The sequence below is a fragment of the Macaca mulatta genome, chromosome 14 (assembly GCF_049350105.2).
Source record: "Macaca mulatta isolate MMU2019108-1 chromosome 14, T2T-MMU8v2.0, whole genome shotgun sequence".
In the NCBI taxonomy this organism is placed as follows: domain Eukaryota; kingdom Metazoa; phylum Chordata; class Mammalia; order Primates; family Cercopithecidae; genus Macaca; species Macaca mulatta.
Genome location: NC_133419.1, coordinates 104,148,556 through 104,171,371, shown reverse-complemented (window position 1 = coordinate 104,171,371; position 22,816 = coordinate 104,148,556). Strand labels below are relative to the sequence as shown.

General features: G+C 35.5%; 1 protein-coding gene across 3 annotated transcripts in view; it reads right to left on the bottom strand.

The window, feature by feature from the left end:
• DYNC2H1 (dynein cytoplasmic 2 heavy chain 1) overlaps nucleotides 1–22,816 on the bottom strand; it is a 353,142-nt gene that overhangs the window by 154,523 nt on the left and 175,803 nt on the right. For all 3 annotated transcript variants that reach the window (XR_013404270.1, XM_015115562.3, XM_015115564.3), the window contains 4 exons: nucleotides 10,540–10,700; nucleotides 9,064–9,189; nucleotides 5,494–5,604; nucleotides 980–1,135 (listed from right to left, as the gene is read on the bottom strand). Coding sequence is in view for 2 of the 3 variants with exons in the window: in XM_015115562.3 (XP_014971048.2) it covers nucleotides 980–1,135; nucleotides 5,494–5,604; nucleotides 9,064–9,189; nucleotides 10,540–10,700 (554 nt within the window). In the remaining variant the exon portion in view is untranslated. The remainder of the gene's footprint in view (nucleotides 1–979; nucleotides 1,136–5,493; nucleotides 5,605–9,063; nucleotides 9,190–10,539; nucleotides 10,701–22,816) is intronic.

The window sequence follows — 22,816 nt, the reverse complement described above, 5'->3', positions numbered from 1 at the left end:
ATTCTCCTGTCTCAGCCTCCCAAGTACCTGGAACTACAGGCGTGTGCCACTATATATATAGATACACACACACACACACATATACACACACATATATAGACATATATATACACACACATATGTACACACATATATACACACACATATACACACACACATATACACATATATACACACATATATACAGACACATATATACACACATATATACACCTATATATACACCTATATATACACACACACACTATTTCATTTAATGCCCACAATAAAGGTAAATATGATGGTTATTCTCATTCTACGGTTGAGGAAACTGATGCTTATTGGGAGTTAAAACAGTTTACCCAAGGTATCACTGCAAGAAACTCTTGAGTCAGGATTCAAATGCAAGTCTGTCTAGCTCCAAAATCTATGCTCTTGTTTTGACATGGCACTGAAATAGAGAGGTTAAAAGGGGGGCAGGGTGAGGAGGGCAGTTTGAGGAGAGATTTTCCTCAACAGAAGTGGACAAAGTTGAAAAAAGAGGATGGGAAAAATTTAAAGATGGAAGAGTGATGCAATTTACACACACATATATATACACACACACATATATACATGCGTGTGCGTGCAAACACACACACACACACACACATATATATATTTTTGGAGGTGGAGTTTCACTCTTGTCGCCCAGGCTGGAGTGCAATGGCACAATCTCGGTTCACCGCAACCTCCACCTCCCAGGTTCAAGCAATTCTCCTGCCTGAGCCTCCGGAGTAGCTGGGCTTATAGGAATGCACCACTATGCCCAGCTAATTTTGCATTTTTAGTAGAGATGGGGTTTCTCCATGTTGGTCAGGCTGGTCTTGAACGCCCGACCTCAGGTGATCCGCCCGCCTCCCCAAGTGCTAGGATTACAGGCATGAGGCCTGGCCACAAAAATATTTTAACATACAAAAATATAAAGCTTAGAATGTATCCAAGACATGGTCTTACTTACCTGAGGAATATAATTTCTTCTTTCTTGACATGCAGCATGAAACCATGCAAGACTGAAGAGAGCATGAGCTCGATGTATATTATCTTTTTTGCTAATTTGCTCAGGAGTCCAAGACTCATAAGTACGCATTAAATTCTTCTTTAAACCTGGAGGTGACTAAAGAAAAAAATCAACAGACATCCTATTGCTAAAATCCTACAAGTAAAATATATTAGATTTTAACATATTTAAGAACATAATTTAAAGAAAAATGTTCACTGATTACCAGGTTTGAGTTAAACTATTATGTTACTTCAAAATGTACATAAAACTAGTTTTAAATTGCTTATACCTAACAGTTCATCCAAATATAAATTCAGAATAATTTTTCAAATTAAAAACTATATACAATAATATTCAAAATAACCAAATAAGTTTTATATGATGATTGAGAGATTTTTTTTTCACTGACACTAAATCACCACTTACAATACTAATGTGATATTGATTGTTATGGGACAGGTGTTTGAGTTTAATATGCCCGTTTTCCCTCACTAGTTGCTATTTGAATTTCCATGAGGAATTCGACATACCATTTACATAGAATGTCAACTAATCTTCCTGGTGCATTAGTCCAAATTTAAAGTATTATGTAACATTGCTAGGCTCTAGACCCAAATAAAAATCCAGGAACTGAAATTGTATATCAGACTAGTATAAAATTTTTAAAAATGTTCATCCATATGCATCATATCTGTCATTATTTTTCAAATTATCAAAATGATAACTTTTCAAGTTCGTGGAAAAATAGCAAAATAACGCCCTCAAGAAATTCTAATATTAAAAAATGTATAATGTGGGTTTTTCTGCCCAAGTTATTCTAACTAGCTTGTTCTAAAAGTAAAATAGTTCTTCCAAAATGGTTTCTAACATAAAAATAATAAATTCAGGTCAATACTTTCAGAATGCCAAAAATTAGTCATCCCCTTTGAAATCCTTCTCATTGTCATTTCTTAAGTAAAATGACTTTCTTGTTTAACAGGTGGCTGGGCATGGTGTAATCCCAGCACTTTGGGAGGCTGAGGCGGGTGGATCACTTGAGGTCAGGGGTTCGAGACCAGCCTGGCCAACATGGTGAAACCCGCCTCTACTAAAAATACAAAATAAAAATAAAATATATTTATTTTATAAAAATAAAAAATTAGCCAGGTGTGGTGGCACACACTTGTAGTCCAGCTTTTTGGGAGGCTGAGGCAGGATAATTGCCTGAACCCAGGAGGCAGAGGTTGCAATGAGCCAAGATTACATCACTATTCTCCAGCCTGGGCCACAGAGCAAGACTCCATCTCAAAAAAAAAAAAAGAAAAGAAAGAAAATATACTGCTGAAGTATTAAGTACCTAGCAAATTTACACTTTTTAAATGAAAGCTTTTTATGTTTATGAAACATTTATAAAAACTATCAGAGATAAGGCCAAATTTCTGCACACTATTCAATAAAACATGACATTAATAGGAAACCAAACCACTTAGAGTTTTTAAAAAGGCACTACATGAAAGAGCATGCAAATTAATAAATACTATACACTTAAAGAGAAAATCACATATAAATATAGACTGAAAAATAATGAAACAAAAACACTAATATGCCAAAATTGTGAAATAAAGCCAAAGACATATTAAGCTGCAAATTCAGACTTAGAACAATTTCAGTATGAATGCAAGTAAATACAAAACAAACATTCAACTCAAAAAATCAGGAAGAATAAAAGCAGAAAAAATCTAAAGACAGCATTAGAAAGAAAAACAGAAAAAAGAAAATTCAGTGAAATGAAAAGAATCAGGAAAAGCAAATTTATAAGTAAAGGATCAGTTCTTTGGAAAACAACTTTTTTAAACAACTCTGACAACGAATCGAAAAAAGAAAAAAATGATGAAGTGAATTTAACAATTTTAAAAAATGATAATATATGTCCATATTATATACATGCACATACAAATAATCATTTTGAACATCTCAATGAACTACACAAATAGTCTAAGCTAAGATAGTTAAAATTTCCTATAGTAATTCAAGAAATAAAAAAAAAAGTTCACTGATAATTGAAATCAAATTGAAAATTTCCATAAAAATGTAATCAAATTATCTCTTAAAGATCCCAGAAAAGGTCACACATTAAAACATTCAAGGAACAGTTTACCTGGTATAATAATACCCCCTTATTGAAATATGTACTGAATTCCTCTTACTTGGCCTTGAATTATATGCTAAGTTCAAAAATGCAAGCAAAAAAAATACCCCCGCCCTCACGGCTCATGCAATCCAGTTCTAGGATATAGATGAGTAGAAGTGTATAGCGGGATTGTAGCTGGAGAAGATTCTGGGAAAGTTCTTTCTTACTAGACCTTATAGTCATTCAATTAAAATATTTCCTGTATTAAATCATCTTTGCATTCCTGGATTAATGCTTATCCTTTTTCTTCCTTAAATGAAACTAACACCTTCAGATGAAAAAGAGCAGTACTGATCTAAAACAACAGGTAGGACCAGGCACGGTGGCTCATGCCTGTAATCCCAGCATTTTGGGAAGCCAAGACGAGAGAATTGCTTGAGCCTAGGAGTTCAGGACCAGCCTGGGCAACATAGTGAGGCCTTGTCTCTCAAAAAAAAAAAAAAAAAAAAAAAGAAAGAAATTAAAAAATTAGCCAGGCATGGTGAAGCACCCATAGTTTCAGCTACTCGGGAAGCTGAGATGGGAGGATTGCTTGAGCCCAGGAGGTTGAGGTTGCAGTGAGCTGTGACAGCATCACTGTACTCCAGCCTGGGTGACAAAGCAAGACCCTATCTCAAAAATAAAATAAAATAAAATAAAATAGCATGTAGTTACAAACACTAATAAAATGAAAATTTTAATAGTTTGCTATTTTATTTATGACTTTGACAAGTCATAAAATATCATTACAAACACAATTTTAGCTATATAAGGTTTGGGTTGGATCTACCTAGCATTACATGTTAGAGAGATACAAGGATGGATGGACATAAGGACAGAAGGAAGGCAGGGAGGTTGGGAACAATCAACAGAGTGAAAAGCAATCTACAGAATGGGAGAGAATATTTGCATACATCTGATAAGATACTAAGCAATTAGTATCCAGAATATATAACAAACTATTAATACTACTCAATAGCAAAACAATAATTCTTAAAATGGACAAAGAATTTGAAAAGACATTTCTCCGAAGACATATAAATGTCCAAACAAATGAAAGATGCTCAACATTACTCATCACCAGGGAAATGCAAATCAAAACCACAATCAGATATCGCCTTAGACCCACTCAGATGGCCACTATTAAACACACACACTCAGAGAAAACTGTTGGTGAAGATGTGGAGAAAGTGTTCAGTGCTAGTGGGAATGTAAAATGATGTAGCCACTATGAAAAACAGTATGAAGTTCCATCAAAAACTTAAAAATAGAATCACCATATGATCCAGCAATCCCACTTCTGGCTACATATCCAAAATAATTCAAAGTGGAATCGTGAAGAGATACGTGCTCGCCTGTGTTCACTGTATTATTCACAACAGCCAAGAAGTAAAAGACCTAAATGTCTACTGATGGATTAATGGATAAAGAAAATACGGTATATACATACAATGAAATATTATTCTATCTTAAGAAAGGAAAGCCTGTCATATGCTAAAACATGGATGAACCTTGAGGACATTATGTTAAGTGAAATAACAAAAAGATAATCCATGATTTTACTAAATGAAGTAGCTAAAGTGGTCAAACTCTTAGAAAGTAAAATGGTGAGGCCGGGCGCGGTGGCTCAAGCCTGTAATCCCAGCACTTTGGGATTACAAAAGTGGATCCGCCGAGACGGGCGGATCACGAGGTCAGGAGATCAAGACCATCCTGGCTAACACGGTGAAACCCCGTCTCTACTAAAAATACAAGAAAATTAGCCGGGCGAGGTGGCGGGCGCCTGTAGTCCCAGCTACTCGGGAGGCTGAGGCAGGAGAATGGCGTGAACCCGGGAGGCGGAGCTTGCAGTGAGCCGAGATCGCGCCACTGCACTCCAGCCTGGGGCACAGAGCAAGACTCCGTCTCAAAAAAAAAAAAAAAAAAAAAAAGAAAGTAAAATGGTGGTTGCCAGAGGATAGGGCAAAATGAAGAGTTGCTCTTCAATGGTCACAGAGTTTCAGTTTTGCAAGATAAAAAAAGTTCTAGAGATCTACTGCACAACAAGGTGCATAATGCACTATACACTTAAAAATGGTTACAATAGTAAATGTCATGTTATGTATTTCTTACTACAATAAAAACAAAAACATAAGTATGAAATAAAATTTGAAAAGATTTAAATGTATTTTATATCATCTTATGCTATTTATGTATATTATACCTCATCTAAATGTAAAAAGAAATTGTGTGTTCTATGTAATAGTCGTTTACAGAGTTTTAGAAGTCATGTATAGATTACTGCTTTCATATGAGTACAGATCCAAATTTTAAATCTTCTTACCTCATATGTTATTTTCAAACTTGACTGTAGTAAAATAGGAGTAAAGTTGGGATGAACTTCTGCAGTGAGCCAAAGACGAAAGGTATCCTTAGGTTGAAGAGTATTCAATTCCTTGTTTACAAAACCAATGATAAAAATTTACTTAAATACACACAAAAATTTCTCTTTTATCATTATACTATTAATAACTATTTGTAATTAAAACTTCTGTAACATTCTGATGTATTTCTTAATGCTCTAGTTACATTTCCTTTAAATTTTTATCTTTTCTCTATTACTAGCTCAGTGTAATGAATAAGAATCTGCATCTAAAGTCATGTTGACTGGGTTGAAATTTGAACCTTGTCACTAACCTGCTAGGTGACCTTGGGTTCTTTGACTTATTCCATCTCTAAACAAGGATAATAATAGTACCTATCACATAGAATTGTGTAAGTACCAGAACAGTACCTGATACATAGTAAGTTCAAAATAAGTATTAGCTATAATTGCTATGCCTAAAGTACCAGCCTTCTTTTTTCCCTCCCCCCACAAAGACGGAGTCTCGCTCTGTCGCCCAGGCTGGAGTGCAGTGGCGCGATCTCAGCTCACTGCAAGCTCCGCCTCCCGGGTTCACACCATTCTCCTGCCTCAGCCTCCCAAGTAGCTGGGACTACAGGCGCCCACCACCATGCCCGGCTAATTTTTTTTGGTATTTTTTAGTAGAGTCGGGGTTTCACCGTGTGAGCCAAGATGGTCTCGATCTCCTGACATCGTGATCCGCCCGTCTCGGCCTCCCAGAGTGCTGGGATTACAGGCGTGCACTACCAGCCTTCTTAAAGTCTTTAGATTCTCACTGCTTTAATTCTTGCTTCTACAGAGTTATATAATGATATTAATTCCCTTATTTACAATTTTTAGTAGCACCTTATGGCCTGTAATATAAATTCAAAACTTCACCATACAAATTAATCTGCCCGTGCTTTCTCATACTGTGGGCTTTAGTCATTTATCCAGACTCTTATGACTATCTATAGTCATCACATTTTCTGTATTATTCTCTTTGTAATCTGACAAATTATTACTTATCTGTCAAAATATAATTTAAATATCGTGTCTTAGGGGAATATCTTCTCCAACTCTTCACTACCACAATCCAAAGCAGGTTTAATCACCCATGTCATTTTGTAAATTTTTCCCTTAGTATTCCTCATCCCATAATATAGTTCTTAATGTGATCTGTCTCTTCTAAATTAAGTTCCCAGAGAGCAGGTACAAATTCTGTAGGTAACCAGAACCTGGCACAATTTCTGGCTTTTTCTTGTACTCAGCAAGTATCTGTAAATTTAATAAATGAATAAATAAATGACAGAAGAAATTTTGATAGCTCTAAAAGAGAATGAAGTCTAAAAATTATTTTAATATAATTGATGTCAAACACTAACATTCATTTAATACCACATGAAATGTAGAGTTAAGATGATGAAAAAAATGACAAAAGAATGGCCACAAAAACATTGTGCTTGCTTAAAATTATAAAGGACAAAATGTATTTACACCTCATAACTTTAAAAAGGAAAATTTATATAAACCTTTGCTTTGGGTTAGCACATCTAAAACATTTAAAAAGTAAAACAATACATTGTGATATAGTTGGATTTATAGCTGGATATAGTTGGATTTACAATAAATTTATAAATTTATATCCAATCAATTCATTCAAACTAATAGAAAAGCAAATAATAATCAGTTATTTTAAAAATTATATAATATTATGTACTGTTTCTAACAGTTCTAATTAAGATGTGCTTTCAAGATAATAACTACATTTTACATAGATTAGTAGCTATCAATCAACTGTTTGACACAGAAAGCAGTACAAGTATTCACCAGTCTTCTTTATATATCTTAAAACATGTATGATTTATCAGGTCAGGGGCGGTGGCTCACACCTGCAATCCCAGTACTTTGGGATTCCCAGTACTTTGGGAATCCCAGTACTTTGAATTCGGGAGGTGGAGGTTGCAGTGAGCCAAAACTGTGTCACTGAACTCCAGTCCGGGCAATAGAGCAAGATTCTGTCTCAAAAACAAAACAAAACATATATGATTTATCAGACATAAATTTTATATTTTTGGCTGGGCATGGTGTAATCCCAGCACTTTGGGAGGCCGAAGTGGGCGAATCACAAGGTCAGGAGATCAAGACCATCCTGGCTAACACGGTGAAACCCCATCTCTACAAAAAATACAAAAAAATTGGCCAGGCGTGGTGGCGGGCACCTGTAGTCCCAGCTACTCAGGAGGCTGAGGCAAGAGAATGGTGTGAACCCAGGAGGTGGAGCTTGCAGTGAGCCGAGATCGCACCACTGCACTCCAGCCTGGGTGACTGGGCTGGACAGAGTGAGACCCTGTCTCAAAAAAAAAAAAAAAAAAGAAATTATATTTTTACACACTAGTAATTTTTACAGAAAGCCATAATAGAATTACATGAATATTCATAGTCTAAAATCTGTATCTTCTCTTGATTATAAGTAATGAATCATGAATCACCATGGTCCATCAGTTCATTCACTTACTCATTAACTTATTCATCAAAAATTTATTGACTCTATTTGTGGAAGTGTGTAGTTGCCAATTAATTAGGACTGCAGAAATTTTTAATACCTCACAACTAAGGCAGGACCTCCCTCAATTTACTCTATTCTGTTTGCTTCTATTCTATATACTACTGCCAGAATAAATAAACTTCTCTGTTAAGGACCTCCTTTGGCTCTCTAAGTCCCGGGACAAAAATTCCAAAATCTTCTGCATGGTTCTCAGGGTATTCCATAACCTAGCTCTTTCCTAGTCATCTAACTCAATTTCCCCACACTTCCTGCCTGGCGGGCCCCTCTAGCACTATCAAGGACATCTCTTCATTCCTTGTACTAGGGATGGACATCCCCAGCACTATCTCTGCTTGTGCTGATGGAATTAAAATCATGATATCCTTTCTTTGCCTATACTTAGCAAAATCCCATTTGGCTTTCAAGGAATATCTCTTCAGAATCATCTCTAACTACCCAAGACCCTACTCATCTTTCTTAAATAAGCACCAGAATAAAAACTAGGTTTGCATGTAAAGCCTATCCAGCGACTTGTCTGGTCTTAAGACTATTTTTCTCCTGAGTCCATTTGAGATAAATGAAACATTTGCTTCAGTTTACTCCCCAGCTTCATTAGCCCCTAGGAAGTTAGGCAGTTCCCTCTGACACCCTATTATGTCTCTTCTCCCAATACAGACCAAGAGAACAGGAGCATAAAAAGAAACTAATGGTATAAATATTTCTTCCAAGCTTCCCTGTCAATCTTCATTAAAAATGTCTTGGCTTCTCTTATATGCCCTTAAAAAAAGATTTTTATAGACTTCCTATTAATATCTTATTTTGCATAATTGTACATATTTAGGAAATATTTAAATCTAAAATTTCTCAAATACTACTTTTTAAATCATCATAAATAATGCATGACATTTTAATACTGATGTCCCTTGGAGATTACTAAGTTGAGTACAATAGATATTATCTGTACTACATTTATCTGAATCTACCTTTTCCAGAACTGGCAGCCAAGATACCACAAGATGTAAGTTCTTCAAACAGAGCCAGTCTCCATTGCGGGCACATTCTTTTAGCATTTGAATTGCTAAATCAGCTTGACCTTGACCCATGGCAACCTGCAAAAGCAAAAAAACAAACAAACAAAATTTAAAAAACAGATCTGCTAACATGTTATAATATAACGGTATGAGATTCAATAATAGTAATCCCCAAACCTTCCTAACTGGCTTTAATAATAAATTTGGAAGAAGAATCAAACTAATACCAGAAATTAATCTTCTTTAAATAATTAAAAGCTTATATGAATAGTTTAAGTTTCCTGCCAGAATCACTAGTAACAGGTACAATCTGTAGAGCTCCCCTTCCTGAGACACCTCACTGATACCTGAATATTGACCTAATATAGACCTAATCTACTATGATTGACCAGAACTCTCTATTAGTGCAAAACCTGCACACCTGAGCCTAACAGCGCTACTATTTTGCTATATTTCATTTATATTTTTCTTTGTAAAATTTTTACTTTTCAATTTTGGGTTGCTATGAAGTATTCAGTTGTTTAAAAAATCATTATTAATTATTTTCCCGGTGAAAAAGATGTATTCACTTGTTAAACATTGAGGGTGAATTCATACATTTCATTTTCAAATTTACATGCAAACTGAAAAAAAGGAGACACCCTGAACAAACAAAAGTTCCTACCTCAGGGAAAAAAATTGCATTACAATGAATACATTTTACTCAAAATTTTATGTATTTCTTTCAGTTCAGGTAAATAAAGTGTAAATAAACATTACTGTGATTTATCGTAAAAGCATCCAAGTAAAATTTTAAAAGTAATTCTCAAAATGAAAGCAAATGTATGAATTTCCTATAGCTGCTTTAAGAAATTACAACAGATTTAGTGCCTTAAATTATCACTAAATGTCTGGAGGCCAGAAGTTTCTCACCGGCCTAAAATCAAGGTTCTGGGTTTGAAAATAAAGGTACTACTATAAGGCTATGTTCTTTCTAAAGGCTCTAAAAGATAATTCTTCCCTTGTTTTTTCCAGTTTCTGGAAGCCACCTACATTTCTTTGCTTATGGCCCGTTCCTCCATCTTCAAAGCCAGTAGCACAGCATATTCTCTCTTCTCTGACCTCTACTTGGATCATCGTATCTCCTATCTTCGCTCTTGACTCACCTGTCTCCCTCTTATTAAAAAAAAAAAAAAAAACCTTTGTGATTTTATATTGGGTCCACCTGGCTAATTCAGGCTACTCGTCCCATCTGAAGATCCTTAATTATATCAGCAAAGTTCCTTTTGCCATGGAAAATAACATATCCACAGTTCTGAGGATTAGGACATAGACATTTTTCAGGGCATTATTTGGCTTATCACAACCAAAAATGTTCATTTGACCAATATCATCAAGTGCTGGAACAGCAATAGCAAAGACAAAAACAGCGGGACAATATGTACTTACCTGGTGATAACACTCGCCGCTTCTTTCAGTATTAGCAAGTTCTTGAAGTTCCTGAGAAGGATCGGCACCCGGAGAAATAATTATCAAGATGGGTTCAATTTCCAGTGTCTCTCTGTATAAACGTTTGAGATTTAGAGGCAGTGGGGACACCTCTTTCAGTCCTAAAAGATATATTTTAAAAATTAAAAATAAAAGCAGTATGCATTGTTAAAAAGTTTATTAAATCTAATTATATGATATATAATAGAGAATACCCAGCTGAGTTATAATCTCATCATATATTAAAGTTTTTCCACTCTAAAATCATATACTAGTAAGAGTTAACGTCTGTCTTATGCTTAAGATGCCAGGCATTTTTCTAAATGTTTTCCATGTATGGTATCATCTTATTATTACAATGCTATGAGGTAGGTACCCTGATTACCACATTTAACATCTGTATTGTAAATTGAGACCACAATACAGGCCTGTAGGTGTACTGTAAATTGAGACCACAATGCAAGAGAAGAGTAAACCCAACCATCAATCTATATATCTCATTAGTCCAATACAATTCATTAATGATAGCTGAGTGCCTACTCTGTGTCATGCATATGGGGAATCAGATTTCTCATGATATGGGTAAATGATTTCAAGCCAAAAAGTTATTTCTTATGCCCATGGGGAAAAAAGGCTGTATGGGTAGTGAAAAGAATGCTTAAGACAGAAATACATAGCTGTCAGTTTATATTTGTTAGCCAAATGACCCTATGCAAATCATTAAAATGCACTGTGCCCCAGTTTCCTCAATTGTAAAACAAGGATAAAGCAATCCACAGGTCCTTTGGAAGCAAAATAATTATAATAATTGTAACAAATGCCATTTATTCATCACCTACTGAATGCTAAGCATTATATCAGGTAGTTTATTTAAATGATATCTAAACCATACAATGATCCTGAGAAACAAATATCATTATATTAATTTTATGGGGAAGAAAACTAATATTCTCTCTTCTGCTAAAACTTGAATGTTTCCATTATTAATGTATTTCATAAAAGCCAAACTGAAAAGGCTCATGTCAATTAATAACTTAAAATATACTTATTTGAATTGAGTTAAAATGAGTGTTACACAGGACTTAAAAATTAAGAAAAAATTAGGAGTATGTAACTGAGTGAGTACATGGGCAAGAAGGGCTTCCATATATTCTCAAAAGTAGAAGTGAATAGACAAGACTGCACCTCAGATATGGACATCCTTAAAGAATTAAGAATAGTAAACACTTTAAAATATAAATTCAATGTTATCATGATGGGTCAAAAGAGACATTTCTAGGTAACCAACCTGAAAAGGTACATTTCATGCATAAAGCAGCACCCTTGTCTATTCTTCACAACAGCAACCCATAATGCTAAGCATTTCCAAAGTCAGAAATATTCCTAATAACAGGTGAAATTTACTCCAAGAGCCACTTAAAATTGATGAATTGTTTTTAGAGGCATATTTTATAAATTTTCTTTTTAACTAAGTTTAAATTGCTAACAACTATTCAATTGTTAGCAATTTAAATTTAGCAATAAAGAATTCTTATGTACTTGCAATGCAGTAAGAAATATTTCTATTCATTCAAGCATTCACTTATTTATTCATAAATTCAATAAATACCTAGGCCAATTAAATATATTGTCAGATTTAATAAAGTGTATCAAAAGTCTTTAAAAAGTACATGGCCTTGATCAGTAATTAAAATTATAATAATTTAAGAAACAATTCAGGATATGGGCGCAGAAGCATGTACAAGGGCTTTTCATTGTAGCTGTTGATACTAGCTAAAAACGGGTAGAAAGAAATTGAGTTTCTAATGGGAGTCTGAGTAATTTCTGATAGCCATACATTGAAACTGAAGTTACAAACATGTTGAGGTAAAAGATAATATACAGAAAAATCAGATTATTCAAGAGATTTGGCAATAATGCCAAATTGTAATATATACACTTCTACGTGCATAAAAAGAAAGCAAAGGCATACATAGAAAAGTTAACAATGATTAGTGCTAATGATGGAATAGCAGGTGTTTTTCATTTTCTTTTCATGTCTATGCATTTCCTGATACTCCTCTAATTACTATATATTATACAATAAAAATGTCAAAATATATATAAAATATTTTCATTTAAAATAACTACTTGCTGACTTAAGTGTGCTTTATTTGGAAAATATATGCCAATACAAAAACTGTCTAAAAAAGCTAAAATGCAGATTACCATACCACTTGTTTATTTAACCAATGTACGCTGTAAACTTCATGTGAGCAAGAATCATACTGAATCTTTCACTACTTTATATCCAGAGACTAACAAATTCAATTATAACTTTTAATTTTAAAATCCCACAGGATATAAATATATGTCCATTAATTCATTTTACACAATATTTCAACACAATAAAACATTTTGAGTTGGAGAAAAAAATCATGAAAAATACCTTGCCATTTAATGTAACACAGGTGACATTCATGTTACTTGGAATTAGATGTTAGCCATCCTGCCCAAAAAACTCCAGCAAAATTTCTGTTGCACTTTAAGTGAACTGAGTATACTGGTTTTATCAGTCCAAATAATTCTGATTCATGATACCATCAGACTCCTCAATACGAATCATTCAAAACTATTTAATAAAGTTAGAGAGCCAAAAATAATAATTGCACTATGAATTATGTGCACTGTGCATGAAAAATTGCACTGTGATTCCAAAACTATTTGGAAATCACTGGAACCTGATATTCTGACCATAAGTTTAAAAATAAATACAGCATTTCTTTCAAAAAAATAAGAATAAGACAGAGGAATAACTTAAACCTTTATTGCATTTTATGCAAATAAAATATTGAGATAATAAAAAAGAAATAACTTCCAGTTGAAAAAGGAACAAATTGACTCCTGTACTTTGCAGGTACCTGAGTAAAGAAAGTGGCAAATTATCAAAACTATTATACGTAGTAAGTATAATAGATTCATTCTTTTTCATTCCTCTCATCCTCCGTAACAAAGAGCTAATAAGTATCAGATGTATAAAATTACCTTTCTTTTATGAGAAAAAAACAATTGTAAAAATGTATCACAAACATCAGTAAAAAGAGGAAAATCAACAGCCACTACCTAACCCAATATATGTGAACCAATTAAATGGGAAACTACGCTTTAGAAATGGAATAGTACTCAACCCTAGAGACAAGTAAAAAAGTCAAATATGTTGTGGTAGGCAGAATTCTAAAGATATCTCTTTCAAGAATCCTAAGCCCTGGTTATTCAATCAAAAACTAAACTAAGTACTGCTGTGAAGGGACTTTGCCAGTGTAACTAAGGTCATGAACCTAAAAGTAAGAAGATTATCCTGTGTTATTCACGTGGGCCAAGCTAATCAAACTGACCCCTTAAAAGTGGAGCAGTTTCTCTAGTTAGAGTCAAAGAAGTGTAACAGAAAAGAGAAACAGGAGAGACATGAAGCATGCAAAGGAATCAATCTGCAAATGCGGCTTTAAAGATGGAGGAAGGGGGCTAGACACCAACTGGCATCTAAAAGCTGAGAATGACACCAAAAGACAGAAAGAAAATGGGGACCTCAGTCCTAAAACTGAATAGGGCTGTGAACCTTATTGAGTTTGGAAGTGGATTTTCCCCAGGGCTTCCAAAACTTAGAACAAAGAAACCTGGTGAGCCCATCAGGTTTCTGACCTGCAGAAGATGATAACTGGGCATTGTTTAAACCTGATAAATTTCTAGCAGCAATAGAAAATGAATGCAAATATCCTTAAGTCTTTCTTTCTTTTAGACACAGATTTGATAAGACAGATTGAGCTATGAAAGCAAGGCACATGGGATGGGATGATGCCATAAGAGAGGTACAGAACTGTAAAACTAGGAAGGATGCATAGTTCAAAAACAACTTTTGGATGAAGAACCTTTAAAAATTTCTGGTTCCTGTAGTTATTGCAGCACTGTATGGGGACATATCTCTTTACATTTCCAATACCTCAATACACATAGCATAATATACTCCTCATAATAGTTTTTTTTAAGTCAAAATTACATCAGAATTATAGAAGTAAGAATACTTGCATCTGGTTGGTACCATTTTAAAAAAGTAGTGTAGTAGATTTTGCCAGCACATAAGTCTTGCTTTGTAGAATCTTGTTAAACAGGCATCCCTAAAAGCTTTGAGGATTGCTATACTAATTTAAATCTTCAAATCAAAACTACTTCCATAAATACATCTTTTTAATTTACTATTTTAAGGTTTATAGATTATTAAAACAGTTGCTAAAACTTAATAAGGATCTTTCCATATGAATGATGCTTGAGAAATTACGTTTAAAATCAAAGCTCTAAAATTTGATTAAAAAGAGGTAAGTGCCTGTTGTTCTCCAGTGATTTGAATTTTTAAAACTTATTCATGAAATAAAAACTCCAATTTTACATGAAAACAATTTAATAAAGCTACTTGACCAAATACAAAGTCATACAGCCATAAAATAGTAAACATAATTTTTGCTTAGAAAGAGTATGATTTTAGAAGTGTATTAAACTTTCAAAACATCTGAATATATAAATAACATGAGGTTTTTAATTGATGCCATTAAACCTTAAATGTCACTTGACCTGGAGATGAAATAGTACCATAAGTATTTCAAAGAGTCGATAGTCAAACTATAAAATCAGTAGGAAAGGTCATGTGCAATGTGGCACAAAGACCACATTATTAAAGACTAAATGGGCAGTAGGAAAAAAACTCTTAAGAACCTCTCTGAAAAGTGTCCTGTTTTATTTTGACATGCATTTGAGCAATAGTAACAGCAAGTGCAAAGGTTCTGATATTTCAGAAACACACTTAGAGCAGCAAAAAAGCAAGAAAAAAACAATTATGTGGGTAAAGAACTGAGCAAGGGTCAAGAGTGGTTAGGAGATAAGATCTGAGGGTAAGACCTGTAGGACATTATAAGGATTCTGAAGAAGATGAGATGTCACATTCCATCAGAAGAGTTGGAGCAGAGGAGTGATATGATCTAATTTATATTTCAAAAAGCCACTATGTTGAGGATAGACTTAAAGTGGGTAAGGATAGAAGCCTGAATGGTAATAATGTTGCTTATATAAAAGTTGCTTAAACAAACTGGTAGAAAGTCCTAAAGGTCTGAGAAGTGACTGGATTCTGGATATATTCTAAAGATAGAGACAACAAATAAAAGGTATGGCAGTAATTGAAAGCTGATGATAGCTTGTATTAGGTTGGTACTAATAAAGCAAATAAAATGAATTCAGAATAAGTTTTAGGGTTGAAACCAAAAGAATTCGATGGTGGGTTGGGTATAGAAAGAAAGAAAAGAGAAGAAAGAATTACATGAGCTACACAATGACTTTTCAATCAACGATGGACCATGCATCATACCATGGTCATTCCATAAGATTATAATGCTGTATTTTTACTGTATCTTTTCTATGTTTAGAGACACAAATGCCTACCACTGTGTTACAATTGCCTATAGCATTCAGTACATTAATGTGCTGCACAGGTTTATAGCCTAAGAGCAATAGGTTATACTATATAGCCTAGATGTGTATGAGGGTATACAATCAAGGTTTATGTACACTCTATGATATTCACACAATGAAACTGCCTAATGACACATTTCTCAGAATGCATCCCCACTGTTAAACAATACATGACTGTACTTTTGTTAAACAACACTGTTAAACTGTTAAACAACTGTTTAACAACACATGACTGTACTTTTGGGGTTTTTGATTAAACAACTGAGTAGATGATAGTATAAACAAATCGAAAGTTCTATACTGATCACATTAAATTTGAGATATTTATTTTTGATGTTTTTAATATAAAAACATCACATAAGCATTAAATACACAAGCCTAGAATTTCAGGGCTGGAAACAAGAGATATAAGAGTCAATAATTTAAAAATGATATTTAAATCCAGGGATTGGGTAAGGTCACCTACAGGGAGAATATGTAATAATGAAAGAATAAAACCCAGGGCAAAACTATAGTAAAAAAGAAAAGTACTCTAACACTTAGAAGACATGCAGACAAGAAGCCAGTAAAGGAAAGTAAAAAGGAACAGCCTAAGAGGGTTGGGGAATGAAAAAAGAAATATAACAATCAAGAGAAGAATGTGTTCTATAAAGAAAGAAATGGACAACTTTGAGTTTAGAAAGAAGTGAAAAATAGGATAGTGGCTAGAAAAGGGTCTGAGACTAAGGGAGGTATTTTTAAGACAGATGATACTAAAATATATTTGTATGCTGAAAAAAATGATCCAGCAAAGAAGGTGAAATTCATGATGTGGGAGAAGATGATAATGGCAGAAATGAAGAAGAAAACAGTAAATGAGTTGACCTTTGATTACAGCAAAGATATTCTTTCATAGTAAGAGAAAGGAAAGCAGAATGAGTATGAGTGCTAATGCAAATGGTAGATGTGTTGATGGGAAATGAAGAATTTTTGTCTTACTGCTTCTATTTTCTCAAAAATGCTAGTAAAAGGCTACCTCAACTAATCTCAATGCTAAATACAGGGACAACTGTTTTCCATATTCTTAGATGTGTATTACACAGTGATTACTCACCATGTGTATCCAAAGTTGGGAACATGTTAATTGTTCCAGTAACAAGATAAAGTATATTCAAAAGCATTTCCAAACATGGACACCAGCAAATCTTTTTTTCCAACTACTGCAGTCTTTAGGATCAACAGTTAAGAAGAAGGCAGAGCAAGATGGACAAATAGAATCTTCCAGCAATTGTCCCCTGCGGGAACATCAAACTGAATAACTATCCACGTAAGAAAACACCTTCATATGAACCAAAAATCTAGTGAGTGATCACAGCAGCTGATTTCAATAGAATCACAAGGAAAGAGGCATTGAACAGAGTAGGAAAAATAGTCTTGGATTGCCTATACCACTTCTTCCCCAACCACAGGTAGCACAGCACAGAGAGAATCTGTGTGCATAGGGGAGGAAAGTGAAGTGAGTGTGACTTTACATTGGAACTCATTGTGGTCCAGTCACTGAGCGGAACACAATACTGTTGCAGGAATCGGGGGGATAAGAGAGATCTCGGAGTAAAGCAGGAGGATTTTATTGAGTGCACTCAGACCCAGTGTATTAACATCCTGAGACTCGGCCCAGAACAAAGACAGTTCTTGACCTTTATACACACTTCAAAAAGGGAGTGGGCTAGCTTGAAGCAGGATTGCAGTGATGTGAAAGTAAGGATACAGAGGCAGAACGAAGTCAGTTAATCAAATTGTGACAGGTGCATAACCCAGAATTACACATGACCCTTGCTATTCAGCCCAGATGGCTGTTACCTAGGTTTTGCTCAAGTGTCTTGGATGGGCTTATCTCATAACCTTCACTACGGTGCCCAGGTGGCTGTAGCTCAGGTCTGCTCAGATGGTTCATGAGCTTCATTGTACTGCTTAGATAAAACAGAATACTTGAAGCTACTAGTTACAGAGAACAGGAATCTATAAACTCATACCATAAGAGAAAGGAAAATTTGTTTTTCTCCTTCCTATGTTGAGGGAGAACTGGGAGAGTCTCCAGAGCACATTTCTTTGTGTCCTAGCTTCTCAGATAGTGTTTATTGAGGCTTTTCCTGAGTCTGGGCTGTGCTTGTTGCTGTCTCTAAGATAAGTCAGCCTAATACAGAAAAGCTTATTTCTTTTTATTTGTATTTTTCTTTCTTTAAGTTCTTCCTCATTACCAGGCAGAATTCTACCAGTGCCCAAGGAAGGAGCATATAAAGCAGCCCTGGGCCAGAGGGAAGTCCTCTGCTTCAGCAGGAAGAAACCAAGTCCCAGTCATCTTTACTACTAGCTAATTAAATGGCCTGAGGGCCCAAATAAATCTGAGTGGTAGTCAAGACACAGTGACTGCAGTCCTTGGGCAAGCCTTGGTGCTATTCTGGTGTCCATAGCAGTGGGCTTGGGGTGTGACCCAGTGTAACACCAATTGCAGCAGCCCACAAGAGTACTTGCATCACCACTCCCTCAACTCCAGGCAATGCAGCACATGGACAGGTTCCTTCTCTTCGGGGGAAGGTGAGAGAATAGTACAGAGGACTATGTCTTACAAATTGGACACAAGCCCAGTCACAGGAAAATAAAGCACCAGGAAGATTCCTGAAGCCTGTGATTCCAGGCTTTTGCTCCTTAGTTGATGTTTCAAGATCCATTCTGGGCCAGAAGGGAATCTGCTGGCTTACAACCTGCTGCCTAAGGTAGCCTCAGGCCTTGAATGAACATCGGTGACAGCCAAGCAGTAGTTGTCACAGGCCTTGGGCAAGCCTCAGTACTGTGCTGGTCTGGAAGGCTTGAGGCTTCAGGTATGACTCAGCATGGTACCAGCTGTGGTGGTCAAGGCAGAGCCCATATCAACTCTCCCCAAACTCTAGGCAACCCAGCATAGAGAGAGAATCCTTTTGCTTGGAGGAAAGAGAGGAAAGAGAGCAAAAGATTTTGTCTAGGAACCCAGAAAATTCTCCCTTATCTTCCTCAAGTCCACCAAGGCTGTGTTTCTAGGAGTCTGCAAGAGTCATAGAGTTCTTGGGCTTAGGGTTCCCAATAGTACTAAAACAGCTTTAGTGAAAACGGGCTTAGGTAACAACACTCAGTCTCCTTTGGATTCCTAGAAAGCCCTCTCAAGAAGAACAGGTAAAAACAAGTCCAGACTCTGAAGACTGGAATAAATATCTAACTCTTCAATGTCCAGACAATGATGAAAGTCCACAAGCATCAGAAACATCCAAGAAAACATGACCTCAGCAAATGAACTAAATAACGCACCAGTGACCAATTTTGAAGTAACAGAGATACGTAACCTCTCCATCAAGAAATTCAAAATAGGTGTCTTGAGGAAACGCAATGAACTTCAAGATAACACAGAAAATTTGAATCAGAATTATATCAGAGAAAAAAAATTTTTTTGAGACAGTCTCACTGGCCCAGGCCGGAGTGCAGTGGTGTAATCTCAGCTCAGCGCAACCTCCGCCTCTCCCAGATTCAAGCAATTCTCCTGCCTCAGCCTCCTGAGTAGCTGGGATTACAGGTGCCTGCCACCATGCCTGGCTAATTTTTGTATTTTTACATGGGGTTTCACCATGTTGTCCAGGCTGGTGTTGAATTACTGACTTCAAGTGATCCGCCCAACTTGGCTTCCCAAAGTGCTGAGATTATAGGTGTGAGCCACTGCACCTGGCCTATATCAGAGAAATTTAACAAAGAGATTCAAATAATTTTATAAAACAAATCAAATCCTAGAGCTGAAAAATACAATTGACAAACTGAAAAATGCATCAGTGTCTCAAGAGCAGAATTTATCAAACAGAAGAATACATTAGTGAGTTTGAAAACATGAAAATATAGAGGAGAAAAAAGAAAGAAGAATAAAAAGGATGAAGTATGTCCACGAGATCTAAAAAAATAACTTCAAAAGGACAAATCTATAAGTTATTGGCTTTGAAGAAGATGTAAAGAAAGAGCTCAGGATATAAAGTTTATTCAAAGAAATAGTAACAGAGAACTTGCCTGGCATAGAGAAAGGTAAGAATATTCAGGTACAAGACAGTCAAAATCACCGACAGATTCTATTTAAATAAGACTATTTCAAGGCATATAATAATCACTCTTAGAGGCCAAGGACAAAGAAAAGATTCCAAAAGCAGCAAGACAAAAGATGCAAATAACATATAAAGAAGCTCCATGTGTCTGGCAGCACATTTCTCAGTGGAACCCTCACATGCCAGGAGGGAGGGGGATGGCATATTCAGAGTGCTAAAGGCAAAACAAAGCTTCCAACTTAGAATATTATATCCAGCAACATCATCCTTCAAACATAAAAAAGATATAAAAACTTCCCTAGGCAGACTAAAGCTAAAAAATGTCACCAACACCAGAACTATCTTATAAGAAATGCTAAAGGGAATTCTTCAATTTAAAAGAAAAGGATTCTTAAGCAATAAGAAATAATCTGAAGGTATAAAAGTCACCGGTAAAAGTAAGTCTACAGACAAATACAGAAAATGCTAACACTGTAACTGTGGTGTGTAAATCACTTGTGTTAGGCATTCTTGTGTTGCTATTAAGAAATATCTGAGATAGGCAAATTTATAAAGACAAGAGATTTGATTCACTCACAATTCTGCCAGCATGGTACCAGCATCTGCTAGGCTTCTGTGGGGGCCTCAAGAGAGCTGTTACTGATGGCAGAAAGCAAAGGAGGAGTAAGTGTCTCACATGGTAAGAACAGCAGCTTGCAAGTCACATGGCAAAAGCAGGAGCAAGAGAGAGTTGGGGAGGGTGGTGCCACATGCTTAAACAACCAGGTCTTGAGAGAACTCACTCACTATTGTGAGGACAACACCAAGCCACAAGGGATCTGCCCCCATGACTCAAATACCTCCCACCAGGCCCCATCTCCAACACTGGAGATTACAATTCAACGTGAGATTTGCTGGGGACGTATATTCAAACTATATCACCACTCATGTCTTTATTATGAAGTCTAAAAGATACCTATCAAAAATAATAACCACAATAAATTGTTAAGAGATAGACAATATAGAAAGATATAGATTGAGACCAAAAAAATCCTCAAAATGGGGGAAGGGGAATTGAGTTTTAGTGTAAATTTTTTTTGTTTGTTTGGTTTGTTTTACTCTTCTTTTCTTTGTAATCAGAGTTAAGTTGTCATCAGTTTAAAATCCACTGGTTATGTTTTCTTCAAGCCCCATAGTAACCACAAAGGAAAAAACTTATAATGGATACACACACACACACACAAAAGAAAGAAGTTAAAATATACTACCAGAGAAGATCCCTTACACACAAAGGAAGACAGGAAGAAAGAAAAAAAAAAAAAAAAGAGAGAGAGAGACTAACAAAAACAACCAGAAAACAAATAACAAAATAGCCGTAGTTAGTCCTTTCCTAAAATAGCCAAAGTCCTTTCCTATCAATAATAACTCTGAATATAAATGGACTAAATTCTCCACGTAAAAAAGAAACAGTGGTTGAATAGATTAAAAATAAGACCCAACTGTATGCTGCCTACAAGAAACTCAGTTCATATATGAAGACTCATATAGACTGAAAATAGAGAGATGGAAAAAGATATTCCATGCAAATGGAAACCAAAAAAGAGCAGGAGTAGCTGTACTTATATCAGATAAAATAGATTTCAAGACAAAAACTATAGAAAGAGACCAAAAAAGTCATTATATAATGATAAAGAAGTCAATTCAGCAGGAGAATTTAAGAATTGTAAGTATCTATATACCTAACACTGGAATATCCAGATATAAAGTAAATATTATTAGAGCTGAAGAGAGAGATAGACTCTAATACAGTAATAGCAGGCGACTTCAACACTCCACTATAAGCATTAGACAGATCATCCAGATAGAAAATCAACAAAGAAACATTAGACTTAATCTACACTATAGACCAAATAGACCTAACAGACATTTACAGAACATTTCCACCAACAGCTACAGAATCAAGTTATATACTTATAACTCTTAAAGGAGGTAGATTCCCAAAATGAACTTTAAAAAATTATTTATTTATTTATTTATGAGACAGAGGCTTGCTCTTTAGCCCAGGCTGCAGTGCAGTGACACTCAGCTCACTGCAATCCTTCACCTCATGGGCTCAAGCAATTGTCCCACCTCAGCCTCCTGAGTAGCTGGGATTACAGGCACTTGCCACCACACCCAGATAATTTTTGTACTTTTAGTAGAGATGGGGTTTCACCACGTTGTCCAGGCTTGTCTTGAACTCCTGACCTCAGGTGATCTGCCCACCTTGGTCTCCCGAAGTGCTGGGATTATAGGCGTGAGCCACCATGCCCAGCTGCACTTGACAAATTAATATGTCAGGTATCAAACTATCAATAAATATAAAAATTAAAACAGGTTATATGTAGCCTGATTATCATGCATATCTATTGTTTTGTACCAGCATCCCCTCCTTCACTTCTGGTAATAACCACTCCCCCATCCATGGCTGCTTTTGGAGAAATGTAATTCCATATATTTCTGATGTGATTAGTTGCAGAGGTGGATATGTAACCTAAGTTGAGCAAATCAGAGTCCTTCTCTAGGATTTTTGATGGTGAAGTTGGGAAGGAAAAGTTATCTTTCTTCTTTCATCATAAGCTTTAAAATATAACCCAGGAAGTTAGCAGTTTTATCAACCAGAATATTACGAACCC